General features: G+C 39.5%; 1 protein-coding gene across 1 annotated transcript in view; it reads right to left on the minus strand.

Moving 5' to 3' along the window:
* Nucleotides 1-27768, minus strand: part of LOC136776228 (zwei Ig domain protein zig-8-like) — a 109265-nt gene that overhangs the window by 58493 nt on the left and 23004 nt on the right. The window contains exon 2 of the mRNA XM_066731610.1: nt 22511-22638. Within this exon, the coding sequence (XP_066587707.1) occupies nt 22511-22638 (128 nt within the window). The remainder of the gene's footprint in view (nt 1-22510; nt 22639-27768) is intronic.

Here is a 27768-nt window from a genome sequence, read left to right on the forward strand (position 1 = left end):
CGTCTATTGGATATATGTATATATAGGCACGATTCTGTGTTCGGGTTTGAGGCAAGATATGAATATTGAAATTCTCATTATTCTCGTCTCCCACAAGCAGGCCGCGAGAGGTCTGTGCGCTGGCAGGTATAATTTAAAGTTTCTAAACTAGCCAGTTTCATTATGAATGTATTCCGAGTCATCAGACATTCGTTATACGAACTGGACGCATTTGACTTGCTTGCGTCGGAGACGAATAAGCACTGCGAAGGGAAGTAGTTTCCTTCGTGATGAGCAAGTAGTACAGGTATACCATTGACCCTCCCAAAAGGTTGACATTGCAATTATTCGATTAATTCAGCTGGCTTTCTATCTCTATATGTATAATTAGCCGCGGGTTAACCAAGGCTTAGAAAGTTAAGCAGAGTGGATCTTGTTGGATTGCTTTGGTAAACTCTAATATCAGCGGGCAAACATTTTAAACACTCTAAAGTTTGAAATTAAGTCGCCGGAAACGAGGTGCATCGATCAGCCACAGTTTATCCCTCCAGTGATGATCACTGTTACATATTCGTAGCAGCGACCAGCTCCACCGGAGTTCTAATAATAATTGCTTCAATCCGATGCACGATCTTCCAATAAGGATTACTGGGACAACTCTATTAATTCGTAATCCCCGTTTATACTGTCAATCGCACAAAGCTCGTCGATTACATTTGACTTTTTCAACAGTAAATTTATACCTGCAGCATTGGTACTCGAAAAAGCTCCAGGGTCGCGGGATATTTTCGGTAATTGTGCCTCTTCGTTACTCGAATCGACTATCGAAGTATTATTCGGTAAAATTAAAAACCATTATTCCGCAGTGAGACTAAAACGCTCCGCGCTCGCGCGAAGAAAATTAAAATCTCCACCAAAACTCTATTTTGCTCAATTTTATTCTCTGACAATTATGCTAAATGGCCTTTTCAACGTAACGACCATACTCTTGTACTGTCGCGATGAAACAATTCCAGCGTATACCATATATATATATATATATATACATACACCCATACTATAGCTTGAAAACTTTGCGAATTGAACTTTCCGTCAAAGTTTACCCACATAACCGTTCAAGCAAATGTGTCTAACTCTTATTCGGCGGTTTTATCTCGAGCGGTTGCAGTTTCGCGTAGCTTTTATTCGATAAACTTGAGCGTCGTGTATGATGAATTGGCAAACTTTCACTTGCCAGCTCAATCTTGGAAAACTCTTGAATTCTTTTATCGAATCATCGTCCCACTCGTATAATGGCTCGACGCGACGTGTTTTATTTATTAGAATTTTATCAGCCTGTAAAACGGCGAGGAAACTGATCGTTTTAAAAGAGAGATGTCAGTGAGCTGTGTGCGGCATCGGTGCATGAAAATCACAGCGTTAAGATACAATAAGGTAAAAATGGGGTGGAGAGGGAGAGGGAAGTATAACGATTATGGTCCCACGGGGTCGGGTCAACGAATAGTCTCTGCCTAGCGGCCAAACATATAAAATATCCCCAATTGCGGTAGGTCACGTTATTCCTGCACAATTTGGAAAATGGGCACGTTTGTAGCTCTGGTGACAAGTTAGGCAACCTCAATTAGCGAAAGTGCTATCGGTACGATTAAATTTTCCTTAATTCTATGATATACATTGAAATTTTTATGCATCGAATCTCGAAACTGGACCGTACCATTCCACATTTTTTCTCCTATTAAAATGCTTGATAGAACGAATTTGCATATCAAGATTATAGGAGGATGGACTGTGGATTGTGGGTCCCAGTCTCTTGACCCCATTGAAAACTCGCGCAGCTGATATACTACGCTATAATTGGCCTCGCGTTGGATCGCTATAAATCGCTACGAACTTTCAGCGATTACACCGTGCGATCGCCCAACCCTCGCTTCCCTCTCACCTTCCAATTGCCCTTGCAGGCATCGAGAATCTTTCGCACGTGCTTCGCCGAGAAGATCGACCAACTCGATAAATTCGAATGCTTCCTAGAGGAGTCATCCTCCACAGCATCATTATAGAAACCCAACGAAATTTCATCCTGCGAAACCACCTCGTTCGCGTCACCCACTGACGTCACCAACATTGACCGCCACTACTGACACCAGCGACCCGAGCGAATTGAGATTTAACTAGGAAAACTTTCCAGGGATAAATACAAGTGGAAGAGGAAAACTTAAATTTCAGTGGAATTTCTAAGAAGCTTATTTCACGAGAACTGCCTTACTTATTTTTTATTGTAATCGATTTTCTTGGAAACTTGACGATTAAGAATGAAACCTACCTATACATATATAGGATATCGAGCTCCGTTTCAGGAATATCGTTGTATCCAGCGAGGTTTTTTGGCAGTGAGTATCACGAAGGAAGCTGGAATGAATTTTCTGTTGCACAGGCAGGCTGTTATAACAGTGCAGGTTACAACGTCCACGCGGGGCGTATGGGCAAGTGATGGAGGACTGAATTGGGCCAGCCATATATATATATATATACAATCAGCAGGGAGTAGCTGCAAGAGTCAATTTATCGCAGCTTTTTTGCACAAGCGAATGCAGAATACGGACAGAGTAGCACAGAGACGATTAATTAGCAACACCTTTCCACGCTCATGGCTAAGGTTTGTCAGAGTCAGTCCGCTGAGTTCTGGACCGAAGTCGACTGCTGATAACAAGTGGTTTTCATTTGTTCTCGTCGTTCTCGGTATTCCCTACCTTCCCTACCAAGCCAGCGTTAAAACTGATTGGCCATGTGCGCCGAAAAAACGATGGTAACAATAATTCCAATTTCAAAGGTCACCCGTTCACGACAGGGTGCGGGGTGGGGGAGTAGTTTCCAAGGGCCAGTTTTACCAAGCCGAGAGGTACCGGTATAGTTTACGTTGCGTGAACTATATCGGCACAAGCAAAGGTTAAGCCAACTCAGGTCGGTGATAGAGCCCTAAGTGTTTAGGTCTGCTGCGTTCCTTCTTGTTCGAGGCTGTAAAGCAGTAAACTTTCGGCAGACACTCCAACTGCACTGGCAGAGAAGATTTAGAACGGTGCTATAGTGCCCCTCATTCGTGCTGCAAGAAAGTGCAGCTTTCATGATCCGCCATTAGAAGACAGCTATACTACTTACTGTGTATATATATATATATATATATAGTGTAATGTGTGTATAAACTCCACGCAATAGTCTATATAGAGCATATATACGGAATATACGAGGTTTCGGATGCAGAGATCGATGATTCATTCTCCGAATGGCATTACTCGAGAAAATGTAGACAATCGTAAGGATTTGTTGGGTATTACTCGAGTGGCGACAGAGTCGAAGACTCGTCAGGTCCCTAGCTACGCTCGCAGCGCGGAAGATTTTGCCCTTGGGGCAAGGTGAAAGCTCTTTCGCCAGGAGAAAGCTCTTCCTTTCGAATGGGACTCCACCCGTTTACCACCTCACCGAGGCGTTCTTACTTAGTTATCCCGCACTGCTGCATTTTCTTTTTACAACCCTCGTAATGATCTCAGCCAGGTGCCTAGGTTTTCGAAACCCTGTCAGTTTCGACTGCTCGTTTAATGAGATAGCTGGAAATTTCCTGCTGCAAAACTTACCGATTTTCTTTATTATGCCAAAACGAATACTCCCGGGCTAAGAGGTAAAAATTCAATGAGTGTGTACCATGAACATATATATATATATATATATATATATATATATACTAGTCTTGAAAAACGGTCGTACAGACTTTCTGATTCTCATGATGTAATGGATACTGGATATCGATTGCAATTGGTCAGCCAACAATCCAATTTCCAATCTATTGGTATATTATAGTGGAACACGCTATATTTACTGACAAATCTGCGCAAACAAGATATTATTTTCTTCCCCCAAACCATGTGTACTAAAATGTTCCATTGTCATTTATCAGAAAATTGTTCATGGTCCGAGCTCCCTGCTCTTCCGAATAATAATTTAATACGTACCATGTCGACAGGACATGTTCCTAGCTCGTGTATGGGTATGCACTATGCTTGCTCTGTTTCCAAGCAATTGGAAATTGAAGCTTCTGTGTAGAAGTTATATTCACGTCGTTCGCTACATGCTGCATATCATGTATATATATATATATATAATCCACCGGATAGAGCTTCAGCGGATATAGAAATACTATACTGAGAAATTTGAATAAAAACAAAACTCTCGCCAGTGTTTGTTATACTCATTGAGAGGAAAGAGCGCGAGAGAAACTTTATATCCTGTGAAATATAACAATCTACGCCTATGAGGTCTCTCGATACCGAGGGAACATTATAGACTCTGACGTATACAAATGGCGTCATGACAATTTCTAGTTGTCGAGGATTCTTAGGATGATCTTTGAGACGAAAAATTCTATCAATGTTTCGTATATCGGTGTATTTTCTATTTTACAAGTTTGTAATTGTTAACCTTTTGTGCGATTGTGTTTTCTTTCTGTAATATTTGTTTAGGAAGGAGAGAAAGGGAAAGAAACAGAGAGAAAGAGAACAAAAAATACCGTCAATAGCGGTCGACCAAAGATATCTCGACCACCACTGAAAAAAGACCTCCACCTGTTGTTGCCTTCAGCAATTTCGAGAAGAAACATATCACCGCTGTTCGATTCCCGCCTGCTGCCCAACTGTACCCATGGCTGCCATATCTCCTTCGTGCTAACACCAACTCCTGTAAAGATCATGTCGATTTTCTTCTTTTCTACCGGTTTTCTATATTTTTTATTTTTATTCAAGTACAGTTTTCCAACTATGCCATATAACGTTCCGGAGCTGGCGAATTGATAATTTCGCACTACAGCTGTGGATGTGAAAAAGATAATGAAGGACTTGTTATGTTAATTGAGGCAGTAGATTGTAGAATAACCTCTGCACCCGACATAATAGATAACAGGAGGGCGACGAATGTGGCAATTGATCAGTTTTAAAATTGAAATAACCGAAAAACAAATTGCATGCGGTGTAAAGTGATGAATTCTCTGCATAATTGTTATTTTAATATCTTGTTTAATGTTGCGTATATATTATTTCTAGTAAAAAATTAAATATCATTGCGGTTCTAAATTCAATTCTCGAAAAGTCGTAAACAAAATATACTCGCAAACCGTATCCACGAATAAGATTCATTACTGTTTTGGTAAAAGAGAAATAATCGTCAAAAGAATCTCGATTTTTAAACGTTTATCCGAGGATCCCCTTTAAGCGAAAACAAAACAGGTGCCGGAGGTGATATTTAGCCGATTCAATTTCTGATAGGTTTTGAGTTTCTTATCGAATTTATCGAAATTTTGCCTCAAAGTAAAGTGCACGTTGCAAAATTAGATTATATAATTAAGTCGATCGATTTTTATTGTCTCGTATCGTTTCTCTTGCTGTTTCTTTTAGAAATTAATTATGACATAACGATAAAGCTCCCGCAGCGAGGGAAACCAATACAAATACAACAATATCGACACCTTAAGCTCCGTCGGTTGCTAATCGATGCACCTGAAAGCTCTAATAAATCTCACGAAATCGCGTGACTTATTCGTATCATTATTAAATTATCGCGCAGACTCGCGATAGTTTACAATTTCCTTATCTTTTTAATCAAATAATTACTTTCCATTAAATCGGAGTTTATTATTTACATATAGCCACATTATACTATACAGGATATGTTATCGCGAACGAAAATTATTAGCCATACAATATTCGTTTCAATGTAGTACATTTATCACCTTTGTAGAGAGAGAGGGGGGTGGGAGGTTTTTATCGTTACAATAGTTTATCTTCGGAGTATCCGTTTGTATACATATATATATACCAGGGAAGAGAAGATTCAGGGACACAGCAGCGGGTCAGGCCAAGTATAATAGGTTACACAACTATATATGTATATATATACATATACTATGCTACATCCGATATACGGTCGCTGCTGGCGGGTTAATCGCGACTGCGGTATTTTCCCAGGGCTTCTAGATCCACCGGATGCTATCCTCCAGTGCAAACGCTTTACCGAACATGTGCTTGCAATTCATTGCTGACCACGTGCAAACGCACGGTCACGAGTTTCTGCGGAATGTAGTATATACATGTATGGACCCCCTCTGTCTACTTATGTATATTCACTTTTAACCAGTCCACCTCACTCTATCGATCCCTTTGACACTTGCACTACCAGAGCAACAAAAACTTTGAGAGAAAATCAAACAGAAGAGAAATTCTCTGTTTTTAAATCAACCTTTAGATTACAGAGCTTGTATAAAATGAAAATCAAGTCCAGATCTTGCGTTAGAAGGGACTCGTGACGTTTTCACAAGTTTCCACGAAGAATTTTTCCAATTTCTCGAGGACTCTAATTTTTAATGGAACACGCCATTGCAGAAGGCGTGTTTGTCGTTAAATTACAACCGTTGGAAATTACCTGGACAAATGTGTGTAAGCTCCATCCTGTTCAAATTGTCGAGGTATATTTTGCTTTAATTACATCAGTTTATATAGTATACTATATATATATAACGCTGCTAAGAGCGGTAAGCTCGAAGGAGACTCCACTCGGTTTTCACAGGCGGTATTATGTAAGCTAGGTATTTTCACGTGTATATAATTAAAGAAAGAATTATAATGATGTAAAGTGAGAAAAAAGCGAGGCAGATTGGAGGAGCAGCTATTGGAAAGAAATGGAATGCTCGTGGATGAAATAAAAGGGCTCTTGGAATCTCCGAGCGATACTCTTCCGTTTGCCATGAACAGGCAGGAGGAGAGACAGCGGTTCCCTTGACGTTCGGAAAATTATTGTCGGTTCCAGGGCACAGACTCCTCCCTAAAATCAGTCTATATTAAAGCACCGTGCTGGCTGACAAGTACTTGTCCGGAAGCTGGTGCCATCGTGTCTGCCCGCTACTGCCGTATTCTCTGGACAGTGGGAATTATACGGTATCGCCATGATGGATAAGCGTCCAGCTTCCATATTGCTATTCCTCCAGCCAGCCAGAGCCATACCAGCCTCCTTTCTCAGCTACCACTCAGCTTCCTGTAATACTCTGCTCCAACTTCATCCTCATCGATATTTATCGTCGATCTGCACTGAATATTATCTAGTTTACCTACCTATTACACCCATTCAAGCCATTCTTCGACAGTGATTCGTGGAGAGTATTCAATTTATTACTTTATCGTTTAATGTACATGTATAAATATATATGTACAATTTAATATATTTATTTTTATCAATTGCAGCTGATCTTTCAAAAGCTCGATAATTTTTACGTTCAATCAATAGGGTAGTGTACAGTTTTCTTTGTTCTTGCTTAGTTAGAAAATTTCAATACTCATTTGCACTCCTCGGTGCTTGAGATTGTGTCTCTAATGTCAACTAATTCTGTTTGAAGAATTTTTAGCTTATCTGCGTAGGTCACGTACCTCATCTACAACAACATTTGCAACAATCGGATAATGCTTTAAAGTGTTCAGGGATTTTCTTTTGTAGTCACTAGATCCTTATACTTGTGTATACTTTGATTCTCCAAGGTACTGCTGTCACCTTTCCTTATCCTTATCTAGCAGAAAATAATCCTGAAGAAAAGATTTGATCTGTCGTGTAACGCCCCTGTATCTTAGAGTAAATTAATTTCTTCTACCTACTACTTCAGTAGATTAAGTTTAAAATGAAGATTTATCTGTATACTATGTTTCGAGTTACGAGGTAACATTTCCAGATCTACATCCTATTTTTGTATCGCATGGATTTATTAATGGACTTTAAAAAGTAAAGCAGCAAAAGTAAAAGAGTTTAGAGGGAAACTTGAAAAATAATAATTTAAAAAATTCCTAGCTTTCAAAAGCACGACTTCTGTAAAGCTTCGGGGAGAAACCCGACGCGGCCTGGATATTATTGTAGCTCTTCCGTATATCCTCAGCTTTACCCTTGCGCTAGGCTTGCGTTGCGTGAGATTATATGTATATTCATTCATACGTTGACCCATATTTACCGACGAAGCCCACTTACCATTTCATTATTCTACAACATCGACTTTAAAAAGTACACAGCAATTACAGGAATAACATAATACCTACTACATATATTACGAATTTAAGAGGAAGTTGCAATGAAAAACTATGGCAAGCTGTGGTTAATAATAATAATATTAGTCTTATTCTTGTTTATGTAATCTAATTAAATACAGAGCAAGGAATATTAGGGAATATCAGCAGCTTCTCATCAGGAAGCATCCTTGCTCGAAGACGCCATTCCATTTGGCAGAGGACTGGCGTAATCGGTAGTCGACTTGCATTCTGTGAGATGGAATGGTGAATGGCCGAGAATAATAGACACAGCGTGCAAGATCAATTACCATTCACCATACATACAATCACTAGACCTGCTCACTATTTCCAATGAAACCTATCATTGTTAAAGGAAAAGTGTAGTGCAACGTGCAAATTTTAATTAAGCAATGTTCCGAAATCCATACGTATGTTATCAAGAATTGCTACTGTTTTACATTACAAGCCCAATTAGGTTACGGATAAATATTGTAAAATATAGTAAAAGATAAAAAGTGGTAAAGTTTGCAAGATATCGTTGGAGTACATCGTTTATATCAAGCAAGAATGTTCTGGTTCCAAGAGTTTCAGCAGGGTTGAGTTGCTAGCAGGTCGAAGCGATGGTATCCTGGCAAACGTCCAGAGAACATACGCAGGATGTTCGTCACGTTTTCGTCTCCCCGTTCCCAAGCCCCGTCGAGGTTTCTGCGAGCTGCAGAGGAGTTCCAGTTAAATCATTGGTCAGCCAAGGCTATCGACACTGACACCAAGTGTCGCAATTCTTGAATCTCGATCTGATCGATCCTATGTGGAACCGCATGAAAGTCTCCCTTGGTCTCTTTCATCCTGTTAATTACGTGAACTCTATCTAACGGATGTGACAGCTTGAATCGGTGATTTATATATAGGGTGTACCATTGAGAAAGCATCAATGCACAGACCTAAAAACTCACTTATCTCCAAACATGTAAAGCATATCAATTTTTCACTCGACACCTCTCAGAATGCAAAATGGTTGGGGGGCTGTAAATAGGTCGTTTGCAAAAAAATTCATGTCTCGTTGTTATCGATGTAAGTGAACTCTTACGTCCATACCATGTTACGTTATCAGTGGTACACTCTGTATATACTAAAACCAGCAGAATCTTGTTTCATATATGAAACGTGTTTAATTTAATCAGTGGCTCTTTGACAAAATGTAGAATTGTCAAATAAGGGAAGAGCGTTGGTGGCAAGGGTTTAAAGTTATTTGGATCCGAAGGAGTTAACATATAGTATCGAAGATCACACATGCATATGATATATCGGTGAGCAAAGACTGTAAGCCGGATGAGGAAGCTACCGTCACGCTACCCTTTGCAAAAACACTTTCACAACTGCGTATATGTAAGGGAGAACTCGGGCGTTTTCACCATTTAAACGAATTGAATTTTATTTGGATCTGTGTGAATTTAAAATCAGCTGGAAAAATGGGATTTCAATTTGTTTAATCGGCACAAAGGATACATATCGGATCAGATTTATCGGCGTCAAATTAAACAATGATTTCGAATCCCATTAAATAACATTTTTCTGCTCGCATACCGTGTTCCCGCGCACTTTGTTGAAATAATGCTTTTATATGTGATTTCACGAGTCACAAGTATATTTATCTCGCTTTTTCAATAAATGTGTAAATCGTGCCTAGAAGGTCTATTCTAACGGATCGTCCTGCTCGAAACATATATACTATATATATAGTAGCAGGTATATTGCTAAGTTGGAAAATTTTACGATTGGCTTAAGCTTATTACGGAAATCGAATTGAACTCGGTGCTCGCTTTGTGGATAACACGTTTGCATTGAAAAATTGTTCGACCCCGAAACAGTGGATTCCCTTATTCCACTCTTCCTTCTCCTCTCCCTCGCTCTCTCTCTCTCTCCCGTCAAACCCGCCATTGATTTTCGTCCAATTGTAAACCAGCTGAACCGTTCAAACCTGCTTTACTAGATTTTCTCCTCGTCAACCGTTCTTCGCTTCATTTCTTCCTTCGGCGTATATTTATCCGAAATACTATTTCCAATGATTAATTTGATTTAATGAAATTAGTTAACTGTTTCGACTTGACGTAATCCGCATGCATCAAAGATCAGCATCACCTGCTGCTCCCGCGTTATCTGGAAGCCAGCCAAGTCGTATATATGCTACTACATGTACAATGAGCCTAGATTTATTTACCGAATCCATCAGTTGCAGGTTCTCGCTAATCGATCGATTCAACTGATAAGTACTACTATATAAGCATTAAACAGGTTAATTCTATTCAGAGCTCCTGCAGATATTTCCTTCTCTTATAACTCATCTAATTGGCTCATCCTGTATATTTTTTTATGCATCGAATATTGCATGGCAGCATTATTTAAACCACATAAAAAATTCCAAATTCTATAATTCATGCATACAGTTAGGTCTAGATTAATTCGTATATGAATTTTGATCTTAATTTTAGTGTATATACAATTATGCATCGCAATTATGTATACGATCGTAACTACACTGATTTCACCGAATCAATCAATATTTCATACGCAATTGTGTTTACGATATATCGATTCGCGTTGTGGTATTCTTGAGTTTTTGCAAAGCCTGCTTTCGGACGAGTGCTCTCGGAACACGTGTAGTAATTGCGTTTTAGAGGCACTTCGCTCCATGCCAAAATAAACTACACTCATAATATTATAGGATGTATATATATACATGCAGTACATAAAATAAGCCCGCGTTTTACTGTTAATAAGAGTCTCGTGAAGGTTTCGATATTTGTACAGCTAAACGCGCTACAGGCAGTTAATAGGAGACACATGAAGTGGATTTTCAGCAGTGCACGTTTTTACGTTACGATAGCGCCCGCGCGATTCGGGGGATCCAGTTTTAATTCTACGGGCAATAAAAAAAACAATTACCGAGTACGGCGTGGCCGCGAAACGTGACCATTTCGCGTTTCTCTCGAAATTCTTCGGCGCAGCTTGTTTTCCTCTCGCGCACGTGCTACGGACAGCTAGCAGCACTTCCGTTTGAAATTGCTTCGGCTAGCACTACTCAACCAATCCCCTGAAATCGTATTACTGATTGCTACCACTGTCAGGAACGTCACGTTTATTCGATTATCCGAATGCAGGGGAATTCGGGGCTTGGTTCGATGTATATATATATATATATATATATATATATATATGTACATAGCTAAAAACGATATGCTGGGAGGTCTTATTGCTTGCGTCGCGACGCTTGGTCAGACTCGCGTGAACCGAGACACCCTCGAGGACTGCCAAATATAAGGACATTTCGATCAATTTTAAAGCTTCGCAAAGTATTTTTCGCCCCGAGCACGAATCAGTATCCAATAACGTAATGAAGTCCCGTAAAATAAAGTATAATACAAATTTTAATGTAATTTTATCCATATATATGCCCTCTTGCTCATTCCTATAATTCTTTTTCCCCTTTTACTCGATGATGCATCAAATTACGCCCATTAACTAAATGAAAATGTAGAATGAAAGATGGGATTGGTATTTTGATTGGTAGACAGCTCCTATATATTATATCTGTAAAATGGAAATATTTCCCGATTTTCCCCAATTTCATCGATTGATTTTCTGCACATTTTAGAGGAACCGTACAGTATGTACTATACGTGATGCTTGGTACGTTGTGATCGATTCTCATAAGCCTTTCGCGAGGTCGAGGATAAGGCTGAAAGGGAGGGAAGCTTTCGAGTGGAGGGGATGACACGAATCCCTCTCACCCCCTCCCGGGAGAGACTCGACTCGTGTTGATTGGCGAGGGTTTTCGCGTCAAGTGCTCAAGTTTGCCCGATAACGATTATCGTCGACTCATCGTGTCATAATAAGTAGGTTTGCGTTTGGTGATGTCGAAACATACGTATATGGTATATTACAGGGTCGAGACGCTTAAAAGGCCCCAAAGGACGGACGTAAGAAATCGTTTATCATCTTCCAGTTTCTGTAACTGTTCAAAATATATAAAAATTTTATCTTAATATTTTTATGAATGCGTGTAATATAGGTTTTTATGAAAAAATGCTGTGAAAATATTTCGTATTTTTTATATATAGTTACGGAGATATACGTGTTTCTTCTGGTATGACTATATATATATATATATATATAAGGTAGACTCGCAGAAAAATTATAATTAGTAAAAGTTTTCACCCAATCTCATCTATACGTTTACGAGGGGTCAGATTCAAGTAAACTACCGTTTTAGTCGTACGGTAGAAGATTGCTTCAAATATCGACTTGCAGTTTTGGGAGAACGTTCTCCTATAGGCTTTAAATAAATTCTCAATGAAACAGAAACAGAAGAAAAACCTCGTTATTTCCCAACGGACGGAAAAATTCGTGAGATTTTTTATGCTCTAATGCAACACAGTCAAAATTAATCGGCTAAAAGGGAAAAAGTTTCGGGGAAACTCCTCTGCTATCTTGAAAGAATCTTACGATAAAAAGAAGCCTGCATTGCAGAGAAAGCTGTTTAAACGGAAAATTGTATGATGAACTCTTGTTTCCGTAAATTGCAAAGTAGCTTATTAGCGTAAACGAAAAACATTAATGCATCATTATATTCGGAATTGTACGTTCCAATGAGCAAATGGAATCTTTATAGACACTGCATGACCTATTGAAACTTTCGTTGATGGATAAAATTCTCGAAGACGGATACAAGTATCCGCGTGAGCTCCTAACTATGAGAAGTTAAATTAGAAGTTATGAAGTTTCAATTAGTTTTAAGAAAATGATTCTTCATCTCATCACATAAATGTCTAAAATCCAATCATCCGAATTTTTATTTATAACTGCAGCTACAATGGCGTAAATTCACTATTAATTATTTCCCCATAATTACGGTAAGTTAATAATTGATGAAATAAACCACGAAATGTCTAAAACAGGAACAGTTGGAGCTTGATGAAATATGATGAGTTATTTGGTAAGCTAGAATGTCTATACCGATGAAGCAAATATATTCCATCTGTTTTATTTCATTAACTTGCAGCAATGTAAATTAGTTAAGCATTTCCGTGCTGGTCTGCATTACTTTCCAACTGCCAGTTTTTCTTAAATGTCTGTTAGAATTTCAGCTGCGCTCGTACGAAGTGAGACCTTATATAGTATATAGATATACTATATGCTACGCCAGCTAATGCAAGTCGAGAAAGAAATTTCTCTGCTATACGAAGTAGGAATGAATGGTAACGCCAAAACTTCCGCGTTCAACTAGTAATGAGTGCGAGTAGATATGAAGCGAGCAGCGATGTTAAAAGTTCCAGTTGCATTAAACATTTTGCCTATTAGCTTCTCGCTCCATTAAAGAAACGAACGGCACTTGGTCTTGAGACAGCTTTCTGATCGAATTAAAGGAAAATACTGCAGTATCGCTGGAGAAGCCCCTTAATATTCTTATACGATGCAGCTATATGTATATGAGGTACGATAGCAAAAATTCTCTATGGGATATAAGAGAGTCTTGCGTTTATTTTCTCATTATTTTTTTCTTTTGTTTTCTATTTTTAGGACTCGCTTTGGAGAATATTCCAGTGCGGAGTCTAGAGCAGTAGGTTGGTCGCGGCTGATGCATTATTGAATGACAGAGAAATATTAAGCTGTTACAGGGTGGGCGTTTGCGGATAATGGATGTGTCGTGGGCCGCGATTGAGACGCAGGTGCAAAGGTTAGAGGCTTCTCAGCGACAAGCAATAAGGCCGAATCGATCGTTAAAGCAACTCGTGCCGAGCTCGGCGCGCAATAGACGAATGGCGCATAGTAGCTCCGGAATGTTCCGGCATCGCCAGAAATCGAGCTTTGCACCTCAAATGCGCCTCGCGATAGTCCTATCGAGATTTTCACCAGTTACGTCGAAAGACCTGCTTATACCCAAGGCTTACGGTGATTAATGATTTTCCAAAGTCTACGCGACTTCATAAATTATACATTTTTTGCACTCAATGCGATATCCTCGCGCGTCGTTAATTCGCGAATGATGGTTCTTGAAAAATGTCCGAGAATTAATATTGTTAGTCGTTAGAAAGAGCTGCATCGGTGCATTATCCAATTTTAGACATAGGTGCTAATACCATCGGGACTATGATTATAGTCTAAAAATTCTAAGAATATTCCGAGGATATTCGCGGATATCCTAGCTGTTGACGTATACCTGAGATATCCTTATAGGATACTCTTTATTATTAGAGCGCAAAATATATACACGGCCCTTGTACTATCAGTTGCTGCAAAATATTATTATCGATCGGACCTTTAATAACGAGCAGTAAACAAAGCACGGTAATCACATCCTACTTTTTAATTAATTATTACGTTACGAAGCAAACGATATAAGGACCGAAATTAATTTTTGCCTCTGCTTATTCCAAGCAACACTACACTACCCCCTTTTTGTATCTCTAAAGAAAATTACATGTATATCATTGGCAGGATATTTTTATGAAAGTACTTCCTGGAAAATTATATCTGTACATATATAGCTCATATGAAATATAGGGTTCGAAGTATCTGGGGCAATCTGGGAAAAGTCGGCGCAGCCAGAAGGCGAAGGCGCTGGGAGTGTAAAGCTTAAATCGTTTACGATAGCACCTAAGAATTATAGCAAGAAATGCTCATAAATTGGCCAAAGAGATAAGATAAAATTCAATAAGCTTCATGGGAGGTGGTTGCAAGAAAACTATCGATAAACACGTCGCATGCATTAAACGTACTCGTGTTGAATGCTATTATTGCATACTATATATATATATATATATATATATATATGTGTGTGTGTGTGTATCTGTAGGAGGAGACCATTGTACCCTATACAGTATACAATAAGTATCGCAGAAATTGACAAGTCCAGTTTAAAAATGTTATTCAAGCTCTTTTCTGCATTTCTCTGCCTAAATGTGTTCCATTCTTTCTGACAGGATGATCCGTACAATAAGGGGCATCATTTTCTTTCGTGGTGAACATGCATTGGACTTGAATTGCTGAAAGTTATGTAAGGTCTACTCGAGTGAGTGCGGACGATGCAAGATCTCGTTTGCACCTTGTGAAAGGGGAAGAGGGGGCGTCGAGTTTCATACAACGCGGGTCACGACGAGAGCCAAACCGCTCAAGGAGATATTCATTTCGGTCACGTATCATAGTGCCTCTCAGCCTATAGCGTATCGTGCAACAAAGCGATCCGACAAAAAGAACGCGTGCGTTGCTTGCCTTCGCATTCCTCTCTCGATGCTGCGCTTCACTCTTGACCGCTCTTTATGCGCAATCCTAGAACCGTTCCTTAATTATACCTCCAAGAAAAAATATTTATTATTCTTTATTTCCCTTGTAATTTTCACGAATCACTTTTTATTTCCTTCCTTCCAGCAAGTATTTTCCAAGATCGATGCTGCTTCGCGTTGAGCTCGACCGATCTTTATGCGAAAACATCGAAAACAGTTTCTTAATTACAATTAAAGAGAAATATTGAGTATTGCTTATTTTCCTCACAGTCCATGGCTCATTTTTCACATCTCTCCTTCCAACAAGCGCTCTCGAAGATCGATGCTGTTTCGCAAGCTCGACCGCTTTTATATCCGCACTCCGAAAATCGTTTCTTAATTATACTTGAAAAAAAAAAACGAAAGAAAAAATATTGATTATTGTTTATATTCCCTGTAGTCCATATGGCCCATTTTTCACATTTTTCCTTCCGACAAGTACATTCGAAGCTCGATGCTGCTTCGCAATAAGCTTGACCGCTCCTTTATCCGCGCTCCGAAAACCGTTTCTTAATTATGCTTAAAAAAAGGAGGGAAAAATATTGATTATTTTGTGTATTTTCCCTACACGGTCCATGGCCCATTTTTCACGTCTCTCGCCTCCCAACAAGTATTTGAAGAGAATAGCGTTGCAGAAACTATACGTATAGCCTGGCGTTCTTAGGTTGAACACTTTTTGGTCAGTGAGTCATGGTGCACTACGTACACATCGGAAGATGGGAGAAAAAGAGAGAGTGGGTTTCTAAATAAATGAGGGAAGTGAAGAGGGAGCTGAAATTCCAGTGCAATTCTTTAATGGGGGAATGGGAATAAATTTTTTTTGCAGTTTGCTTCTACCGATTCGACGCTCTTTCTGCTTACCTTGCAAGGACGGTAATTCATTTCCGCCCCCTTTAATCGTCTTCCTCTCGGCGTCCTCTCCCTTTTCATTTTTTATTACAACTAAAATTTAAATGCTCTATCACTGTCAGTTGTAAGAAGACGTTAGATATACTTTCTTCCTCGTGACAGGTAATTTACACAGCGAAAGGCTACATGAAATATTGCAGCATTCCATTCGATGTATTAACTCCGCCATCGAGAAGAAACTACTAAACTTTAGCTAGTAACCAAACACGATCCTCGATTCCATTGGCAAACCTATATATATATATATATATATATATATATATATACCTATAAGCCAAAGTCGTCCGAAGAGGACTCGTTATAAAAGCAGATATTACATCGGGCCAGAAAGATCCATTTTCCCTTATTCTCGTCGAAAGATATTACGCAATTGCAAATAATATTAAAAAGTTGGAAAATACACGTATATACATGCGAGGTATCCGAAGGAGAGGAAGCTCTAATTACTCTGGATGATTAATTATCGCAATTCGTCATTACGATCGCACTGTTTGTTTTCTATATACTTTAATTCAATGAAATAGCTAGATTAAGGGTCATGGAGATTCGTACGTGCATGGCAAAAAAAAGCATCACCGATGGAATTTCACGCTGGTTGAGTATGATGCATGATGCGCAAGGATAGTAGTTACATACATATATATAAATAGAGCGAGCGAGGAAACGAGGAACAGATCGTTAGCCTTGCAAATAGCATTAAAGTTATCACTTGGCATGCTGTCTGCGTGGCTTTGAAATCCGCAAACGAGTCGTTAGAGTTGGTGAAGAGTCACTTGAGGAAAGTCCATCAATATCGGGATGGTTGGCAGTCGTATAAGAGACCGAGCATGAAAAGGTGATATCCATACTTTTAGCCCTCGTTTGCCCTCGGTGCCTACACTATGCTATATATCTATAGATATATGCCATCCCCGACGTAGAAGCGAGAAATAAAAGGATTGGCGAGATTCGACGAAATGGCGGCAGGGATGCTTCGCAGGCGAATCTCTGCGACAACTTTATCTCTCATCTTTCAACCTCTCCCAGCTCTCACTTGGATAAACAAATCGATGCTTTCCCAAAAACTTCCACGCAGTATCAATGGCTTGCAGATAAAAGCAAGCCTGACAATGGAAATCAGAAGAGTCTCCTTGCGGTAGGATAATTTTGCGGATTCCTTCGATTTCCTGATTTTCTTATTCGATCGGTAAAACCAGCGGAGCTTTCTTTAAGAGCTCGCATTGCATATAAACTGCTATCGAAATTCAATGTCTGCGGCTTCGCCTCTGGTAAATATCGAATATGCTTTGCTCGATAATATTCTATTTTAATAGACTCCTTAAGCACTGGATACGATTCGGAGCCTTTTCCGACAAATTATTCAGCATGAAGCCCAGGCAAACCAATTCAATTTCTATATCGAGCAATATTCTCTTCGCTCCGATAATACATTGAAAAATATTAAACGCCAGGATTTTTATTAGATTTGGAAATTTTCGATTAAGCAATTTTACCGACACGAGAGTACGAGCTCATTCCCCTTCCACCCCCCCCCCCCCCCTGGCTCCTCCTACCCCCCTCTAACGGCCTTTGCTACATTCTTCAACAATGCATTGTTAAGTTGACCCACATACGTCCCCCTTACACCTGGTCGCCCATTTGGCGCCAAGTAGGGCTAGCTCAATGTACATCGGCTATTCTGCAGCAACTCGAAATATTAATTTATGCGTTATATTGTCCTTGAACACGTAAATTTCATCGCTACGCTATATACTGTGTTTCTGCTCTTACGTCTGGCCATTTTCGAGGATTTACTACTGAATTCCTAAGGATGAATCATTGAAATACCATTCAACGCGGTGCTGCACGTGCATACATTTTGTTTCTTCGCGCAAGACTCGAGATGCATTATACGGAAAGCTCTTCGAGACCTGACCCTCACTATGAAACTATTATATCGTTACAAATCAATTTTACACATTCTTCGCGAGCCTTTGCAAAGGCTGTAACAATAACGTCGGAAAGTATTTGTTTCCGAACAAGAATAGCGTAATTAAGCGAACATTTGAGGCTATTTTGCAATTTTACCGTTTCGCTTTGTTTCGCGAATTGCTGGGCTATAAAAATGGAAGGCGTGGGCAAAGGGAGGGAGAAAAAGTTGGGTCGAGGGAGAGCGGGCTCGCAGGACGGCAGAATGGAGAACGAGTCGGAATCGGAAAACGAGCGACGGCCAAGGCAAAACGATTGCATTGGAAAAGCAATTGTTCGGATTAAACGGGCCAGTTTTCTCGCAGCCTATTTCATACTACATATCTATATGTATTATATCGGCTTTTAATTTATTCCTCATTCGTGATACCCAACCATGGATATTATTCGCGATGGCAAATTCGAAATATTTCATTAATTTCCCCAGGCACCGTTCGCCAGTCTGAGAACTGCAGCCCTTAATTATATGCAATTCCACGGTTAAACGAACCACTCCTAACTCTCTTTATTTTCTAATTTTGTTCGCATTCGTGTGTCTTACCGATTATAAGCGGATTATTGCTACTTCGCTATAACACTACAATTTAGCCCAACTATCCCGAATAACGGTTCCTGCAATTATAGAGCTTATTAACTATATTCTACCTACCTTACCGCGCACCTTCGTAACATGACTGCTGAATTTTCTACTCTGCAGATTTATCCACGACCTACTGTGCGCATCAACCATTGGAATATGTGTGTATTATAATTTAATAATAACGATAAACGAGCTTGCCTCTCGTACCTATTATAGTTGCATTTGCATCAACTTCATTTCATTACTTGAATAATTTAACAACGAGTCGCCAGACGATAACACACAATTCTCCAATAGCGATATCGGAACACGGAATATTTTTATCCATAATAGTTAACTTGATCGCTTTTCAATAATGCGCAATATCTGTACGATCGCCTTTCAAACAGTATTTTCATTGAAATTATTTTCTGCAGAATAATTGGAGCGACGAGAAAATTTACAACGAGTTGAAAAAATTCTCCATTGTTTAGTAATCACGTCTGCGAATGTGTGTACGTTATAATAGTATATACTATAAACTTATTGCAAAAAGCGACAAGTCATTTTCGTGGCAATAGAATAAAAGCGTTTAAACTCTGTGGAAATCAAATGAAGCGTCAAGTTGCGAAACTCGCTAAATCAAAAGTTATGAAAAAACATTCTTTTTGCTAATTCGAAGCTTTAAACTCTGATACAAACAAAAGTATTTATATGGAAATTCACTATATTTTCTCGCAAATAATCCTATAATATCAAGTTTTATAAAAAAAAATCTATTATAAATTCTCTCAACAAAACTCTGTACAATCTCTTAAAAAATATACTAATAATATAATACACTGTATTATAAAACACCTAAGCGCCATAAATCATTATCAATTCTAATTTTTTTCACCCAAGAAAAACTCATCGTGCTCTTAAGTGTATTTATCGCAAAAACCATTGCGAGTTTCTCCTATCGAGACTAAAACTTTTTCACACCTTGGCAATCCATCGTTTTAAAAATTACACCTACGAAATAACTAATATATATATATATATATATATATACACATAATTATATCTCGAGTGACGATATTGCACGGAAGGTGTCTCTTGATTCCAACTCGATAGTTATGGTTATTATAATGCAGCAATATGACACACACACACACACACACACAAGTGTAAATTGAGTACCTGCTTACCCATAAATATCAGGAAAAGGTTTTGCCTGGAATGCGCGAAGGAGGCAAGTTTCCCAACACGCCACGCGACGTATAATTCCGAGTTGCACGACTTTGGTTAGCCGAGATCAATGATCGTGCAACCAGCAACGGTACCGTATCCACGTAATTTGGTGGCAAGCGAGCTAATGGCTCTCCTACGGGAAATCTTGTTTCGCATCAACATTCGTACAATGCAACGTCATACACGGAATTAGAAATGCAAATGTCTCATTCCATTTTACGGCTGGACAGCCCGTTAAGCGAAATAAACCGAGTCAAAGTTAGCAACAGAGTAACATATGTGTATATATACAGCTAGTGTTGTTAACGTTCCGATTTCGGTCGTGCTGCTCGCTGCTATTGAACTCTCGAAAGTAACTCACGCACGATGCATTCGTCAGCAATTTCTAGTAGCTATATTGATCTTAGAGACTCTGGCCGGGACGTGCAAACAGTGCCATTCGCATACCTAATGGGATACCTATACGTATATATATATATATATATATATATATACACGCTTCGTGCCTGCACCATAATATGCCTTGCGCGGTCATTCGACAATCTTACCAGCATTCCGAACGCTATATAATGTACTATTATGCTTATTGGTAGCATCGTGTTCCCACATTTGTCGAATCTGACCAAGCTAGCCTATAAGGATCTGTGTGACTCTGAGAAAATTATAAAAGATGATAATTAAATTGTTTTGAGAATTGTCTGGGTTTGAGGAAGAAAACTGCAAATTGTATTTTAGAATTACGAAATTCGTGCATTCACCGTAATACTTCTCGGTAATCATTCGACAATCTTACTAGCATTCCAAACGCTATGTAATGTACCATTATGCTTGTTGGTAGCAGCATCCTGTTCTCACATTTGTCGAACCAGGCCAAACAAGCCGAAGGATCCCACTGAGAAAATAAAGGAAGGAAAAAAAAACAAAAAAAGGGAACTAAAAGTCATCGAGAACTGACTGGGTTTAAAGAGAAGCCCGCAAACCTGTGATAGGGTGGTATACTATAGAATAGCGAGATAAGAAGTGCGAGCCGCAAGAACCGGACTCATCCCTGCTGTAATTTATTACGATTCGGATCCTCTCTGTCTTTGCGCATGCATGTGTGTGTGTGTGTGCGTTTCTGCCATCTTACCTACACCGAGCACCGAGAAAATCTCGCTGGGAGAGTTTTTTCAACACTGCCTAAGTGGAGCTCCTTTGCTACTTTGCGAATAGAGGAAATAGCTTCGAAGCTCTTCCTACGAATTTCTATGATCGCGCTTAAGAGCTTATTACCTCGATAGCCCTGTTTGTACGACTAAAATATGAGCCACCATATAGTATTCCTTCAACAATAAAAAGTCAAAAGAACAAGCTGAATCACATTTACGGATCGAATTTACTCGACTTACGGTTTTCATCGTCCTCGTCCTCGTCCTCGTACCACCGGCTACAACACCGTGCATTAGCAAGACATGCTTTTTAACGTTCGCGATGAAATTTAATGGGAAACGAGAGCTTCCACGGACTGAAAGACATAAAGCTCGCGCATTTCGATTCGATATAGTAGGTTCTGCTAAGAGTCGAGTTTATGGATCTGCCATAAGATGAACTGCGAGAAAAAAAAAACAAGCACGATTTTATCAGTCGTATTATGAAATGTTTGGAAAGGAAGGGAAAATTTATCGTTCTGCGATGGTCCGGTTGAAATTTATACCGGTGATTTTGTCCAAGTGGGTCGCTTCTTGGGTGCCATGCTGTTTCGCAGCAGTATACATATACATATACCGCGTATGTACGAAAAATGGTCAATGACGTATAATAAAAGTGTTCTTGGCCGAATAGCGAGCATACTGCGTCTCGGTTCGCTTGCTTTTCCATTCGCTCGGTTACGCGAAGCGAATAATTTGCTCCGGTCAGCGTCAACTTTCTGGCCCGAATAGTCAAGAAAATTAAACTACAGATTACGCGCGTTTTCCCCTCGTAAAATAGTGGAGGATTTATCGTGCAGCTTTTCTCCGCTCGCGACCTCGTATGGTTACTGTGGAAAATGGCCACGCCAATGGCGCTCTCGATCATTACAACAGTAGTATTACAGCACTGTGCTATTAATTGTAACGTTTAATCACGAACGAAAGCAAGGGGGTCGTGAGAAAATCACTGCGAAAACACTACTGTGTACCATTGCAGTTGCTTCGTCAAGAGAGAACTGGTATAAACTGAAAAAATATATAATATGTATCTATACCTATTGGAAACATTGTAATTACCAAATGTCCCTAGCAGGCTCGCGCTTGTTTGTTATTATTGTTACGTATTCTCTGTGATACGCATTACAATCGCTATTTCATCTTCCATTCGTGTTGACATTATAATTATTCTAGATGTATATATCTAATTATAAAATCGTTCATAGAGTAATTACGGTATTATTAACAGCAATTAGCAGAAATTTTTAGCAAAAGGATGATATAAATCCTTCTCACCTCCTTGTCACCGAGTTGATTTACCCTGCAGTGCAGAAAGGCAGTCTGGCCAACCGCAGTCGTCACGTTCCTTTGAACTGTCATCTGGAAGCTTGGGGTACCGCTGCTGTTGCGATTCTCCAATGTAGCTGCACATGCCAAACAAGTCTTGTATTACTAATCAATAAATGAATGCGTGTTGGGAATTACGAGAGATTATAGTTGCTCTTGCCTTCTACACTCTTATTGACTCTCATTGCTCTACAAGTGGTTATTTAGCGAATAATTAATATTATAGCTTCGTAACGAAACGTCAAAATTGTCTGGTGAATACATTATATAATCATTATATATATATATATATATATATGTGTGTGTGTGTCCCTATCATCTCTCTCCTTGTACAAGTTTGATTAAAACTTCTTCATTTATTGTCATTTACTGCCTTTGAATGAAACCTCGTGAATAGGTTTCATCTAATTGGCATTGGCTGCCAAAGAGGATTGGAGATTCAGTTTATTACTACTATTTAGACAGCTTTAACGAGCATACTTGTGATGATCATCGAAACGAGTGGGGCAAATTTAAATCTTACGATAAGAGAGTTATTGTTATATTCATAATAAATGCAATAATTGAATATATTACATTGAATAAGGTTCTATGGAAATACTAAAAGTTTTAAGTCTCTGATTGTTTTGGCATATGGAATTTTCATCGTTGCATTCCGAGTTTAAAGTTAAATCAGCGAAGCGCTGGAAAGTTCTTGAAAATACTATTATGTAGCGAATGATAATGGAAAATGTAACTTATTTATTTTTATTGTGCACGCCCTAGTGCGCATAAAATTGCATAGACAGGGAATTAATTAAACTCATTTGAAAATCGTTGAAACCTGTGCGAGACAAGCAGAACTGTCGAAAGTGTAAAAACATCCAATTGGGTTCAAATCGAATACCGATTGCTGCTCGAATTCTAGTCAGCGGCCACTGTCCGTCTGTCTATCCTTCTTCTGATATGTTTACCAGATTTTCCGCAACTCTCTTTCCCTCACTCTCCGATTTTATGATTTGAATTATTTCGGATGGAAAAAACGTCAAATTGGCTCGGTCTTCGTAGAGGCAAGAGTATCTAACTGTGTTTCATCAAATACCAATCAGGCGTCGTTTGACCCGTAATCGGAATTGATAATCAAACGTCCGTTCACCATGCAAAGAGCAATTTCCATCGAAGACTCGACGACGTTTAAATTACTTTAATGGCTCCCCGAACCAGAGCTAACTGTTTTTAGCATACAGTCATTTTCACGGAACAAACTGTGACATTTTTTGCCATCCTCCCCCCCCCCCCCCCCCTCCTCTCACCTTATATTACATTAGTACACGCGGTTTCTATACGCGGTGGCATCAGCCTCCTACACTCGCGCGATATCAAAGGCTTATCACCAGCGCGGTGAAATATAAAATAATTTCTTCCTTTCCTTTGAGAAATCTCGTCAGCCCTAATAAGGGTAGGGATTGAACTAGAAGGGATATGACAATTTTAGAGTGATAATAAAATCGCTCGATAAGTAAATAAAGGCTGCAGTAGCGAAGGGATGGAATAAAAATTTGTCTTTGAGCTGACAATCATATTCTGATAAAGGACAAAGGAAGACTGAACCGACCTGCACATCAAGGGTAAGAGGAGCACGTTTCATGCTCCGGAAGGTATGACTCGTGCTGATCAATAGCGCCCGAATAATAAATAACGAAGACTTGTCGATAAAACGCCAGCCAAAAAGCGTTACACGCCCGCCTGGCCATAGGATGCACAGCTTCTCGTCTACAAAGTTATGACTCGTAACGCGTTTCATCCCCTGCAGACTTTCTCCTATACAATCATACTTATTCCTATCGAGTTTCCTGGACCGACTTAAAAATCAATATTTATGATAATACCCAGACACCTCGGGAACATGTTTCAGCCGTTATAACTGAAAGAGCCTCGATGATTAAAATGATCTATTATTATATATAAAAATTAGTTTATTTACTGCTTTTTTATAAAGCTATAAGTTTACACTAGGCTGCATCGATTTTGCTTCGAAAAATTGATAATCGAATTATTTTGGTCATAATAAGATCCCTCTCTATACGTGTCTCTAATCTTCGGAGCAGAATCGATGAAAGTCAGCTTACACGTAAACCTCGAAGAATAAATTCTGGGTGATTAATTCGAAAAGATAGATATATATACGGAATAAAGTTAAGATTGATTGGCGAATGAAAAGAAAGCAAGTATATGCGTATTAATTTTGACGAAGGGTCATTTCGTGCCGCGTGAGATTCGTAGCTGGTCGTGGGAAAAGACGGTAAATCTCATTTTCATGTTACACACGGATCCGGACGAGCTTTTCCATCAGTTGCACGTGATACACCGAGCCTGTTTTTGACGCGAAACATCCGCACCCTGTAAGGTTGAACGCAAATCAAGTGCACAAGCTCCGTGCAATGCAAGCTATTCTTTTGTGTTTCGTTATGAAACTATATAGATATATAGCTTTATGCTCGTAAATGTCCAAATGCGGAAAGACGTAAAAAGGTATAAAAAAAGGAGTAGCAAAATGAGAAGTATATTTTTCCTCGGGATACGCCGTATAGTATTATGTATTACACACAGAGGGGGATATTGAATAAAAGGTATTTCCAGAGAAGGGCTGCAAGGGGGAAGGGGGGGGGGGTTGCATGGGAAGAAAATCCAATGGCAAAGACGTTGCCGGACTCTGCGAGTGTAACGCGAGCGTAATTAGAGAAATTAGCCTGGCCGCAGTTTGCTAATATGGCGGCGATAAATAAAGATTACCAGTAATCTCGCGGCTAACGGTTGAGAGTTTTTTTTGCTGCGCGACAAACTAGCCCCGTGGGACTGTACGCGGCGGAGCCTGCTCCCTTCCCTTGCCCGCCTCCTCTCTCTCTCTCTCTCTCTCTCTCTCTCTCTCTCTCTCTCTTACCAAATTAATTTCGTGGCCGGAGTACCGACGACAAAAAAGACCACCCCCCCCTCCCCTTCCCCATCGTCCCTATCTAGATAGAGTGCGACGCGTTATATTATCTAGAAATATTTCCGCGATATCTCTCCCTCTGCGCAATTCCTATACCGACCTCGACCACGACCAGTCATACCGGAATAACTTAATCGAACGGATAACCGAAACACACAAATGCAATGAAATTTTGCATGCAAAACATAAATGAGTTATATATGGAAAAAAGAGAGGAGGGAAAGAGAGAGAGAGAGAGAGAGATATAGGTATCGGATATATTATCAGAGTGGCACGGTCAATCGGGTGACGCGCGAAATATGCCCTTTCATCCCTATATAGCCTCTCCTCTTGCCATTTTTGTTGCTGGTACTTTTCATGCCTGCACACTCCCACTTCTCTACACCCCCGCAGCTGATCTCATCGATTTCCAATTTAGTTACCACCAATCACCGTGACCTCAGAAACAACAGTGTATTGTGTAGTCTGTTACGCCGAGGACCTATTATTAGTGCAAGATAATATTCTTGTTTTGTCTCCATTGCTGCAGTAATTCAAGGAAGGAAGGCGCGATAACTCGAAGAAATATTCTCTCTCTACGTCGAAATTACTAGATACGTTTTACATATTTTCCATGAGATTCTTTTTGGTCGTAAAACATTTTTAGCGAGTAGATATACGACATTGACACACTTTGAAACGACTTGGAAAGCGTTTTAACGAAACGACGATTACAATGTGTCACTAGGAAGAAAAAAAACCGTTTAACTGACGTATTCCATAAAATTAATTTCCTCTTTCAATGATTATAATAGAGTATCCGTGCTTGATAAAATTTGCTCCTCCTAAATTATAGTCGCTTGAGAAACGATTTTTCAGCGAAGCACTCGGGGGAAGGTATAATACCTACATTGATGAGAGAAAAATATTTGTTCTTGAAAAGAGGCTAGCAGAGCTTAATAGAAATATTAAATGAAGGAACGAACATAATTTTAATAAAAACAGCACACGTTGAAAGACGTATTTACTTTGGCAGGGTAGTTTTAGAGAAGCTATTGCTATATATATACGCCGCGCGTTTGCAATTTAACAATATTTGTGAAGCAAATCAAAAAGTGTACATATTTGCCTGTCTGTGCCAAAAATCGCTGGAAGGGCAAATTGAAAAGGAAACAGGTTAACGTTTTGCGCGATCGGATCGATCTGTCAATCTTACCTGCCAATACGGCATGATCCTTCACTATCTACTTATCGCTCGAGTAGAATTGCACTGGCAGATATTCAGATCTTATTGCAACATTGAAGGATGATGAATTTGAAAAATTTACTAAGAAAACTTTCACCTCTCGTTTAACGAATATGGCTGTTTATCTTGGAAATGATCTGTGATTTTGATATATAGCATAGAGCGAGGGAGCCCTGGGAATTTTTCTATTCTCCTCGGGGAATCCTTTAAGCAGGTTTTGTTGGGGAAGTTGGTCAGATTATAGAGAGCAAAGAGCGTTTATAAAACTGCAAGGTTGGATTATTGTATAGCGCTATAGCGTCATGCTGTATGCTGTTAATAATAAAACTTTCGTAATCTTCATTGTAAGGAAGTTGAAAGTCAGCCGTTTTCAAAAGGCTATACTCCAGCAGCTCGTTAATCCATCCGTCCATTCGTGCATTAGAAAGATTTACAGACTTAAAGTTCGAACAAGAAGGTATTCTATTAGATTACTCATAAAAACTATTCTCTATAGTTCTATAGAAAGCAAGGAACATTGTTATTACGCGAAAGTTTCTAAGGAAGTACTAAAAACTGACATAATCCACCTTGAATTGTTTTTGTTTTATCGCCCACTATATCCTAATTATTGTAAAATATATTCCATTCCCCAAATAGAACGCCCTCTCGCGCCCCGTTTCACCCCGTCTCCCGTGCCGTCCCGTCGCGTCACCTCGCCTCGCCTCCCGACGCGTCGTCAGTACTCGGCATTATTCGCTCGTACTTGGTTTTTATCTTCCACCTAGAGAGTGGACGTTTCAACGGAACTAAAAGCATAAAAAAGTAATTTTTTGCGTTAAAATCTAAAAATGTGGAATAGCTTGGGGATATCTTGGTGTGTGGGAGAGCTGCCGTGGACGAATCGAGAGGTGCCATTAGGGGGCGTCGAGGATAGGATAGGCGAGCTGATAATCCGGAAGTGGACGTATCGTTCCGTTCTTTTTTTATCGGCGAATACAAGATAACGCAGTGTGTCGCCGGTGTGCCGGA

The sequence above is a fragment of the Prorops nasuta genome, unplaced genomic scaffold, assembly GCF_024137725.1.
Source record: "Prorops nasuta isolate Cenicafe-Biocafe unplaced genomic scaffold, Cenicafe_Pnas_1.2 PNAS00009, whole genome shotgun sequence".
NCBI classification, from domain to species: Eukaryota; Metazoa; Arthropoda; class Insecta; order Hymenoptera; family Bethylidae; genus Prorops; species Prorops nasuta.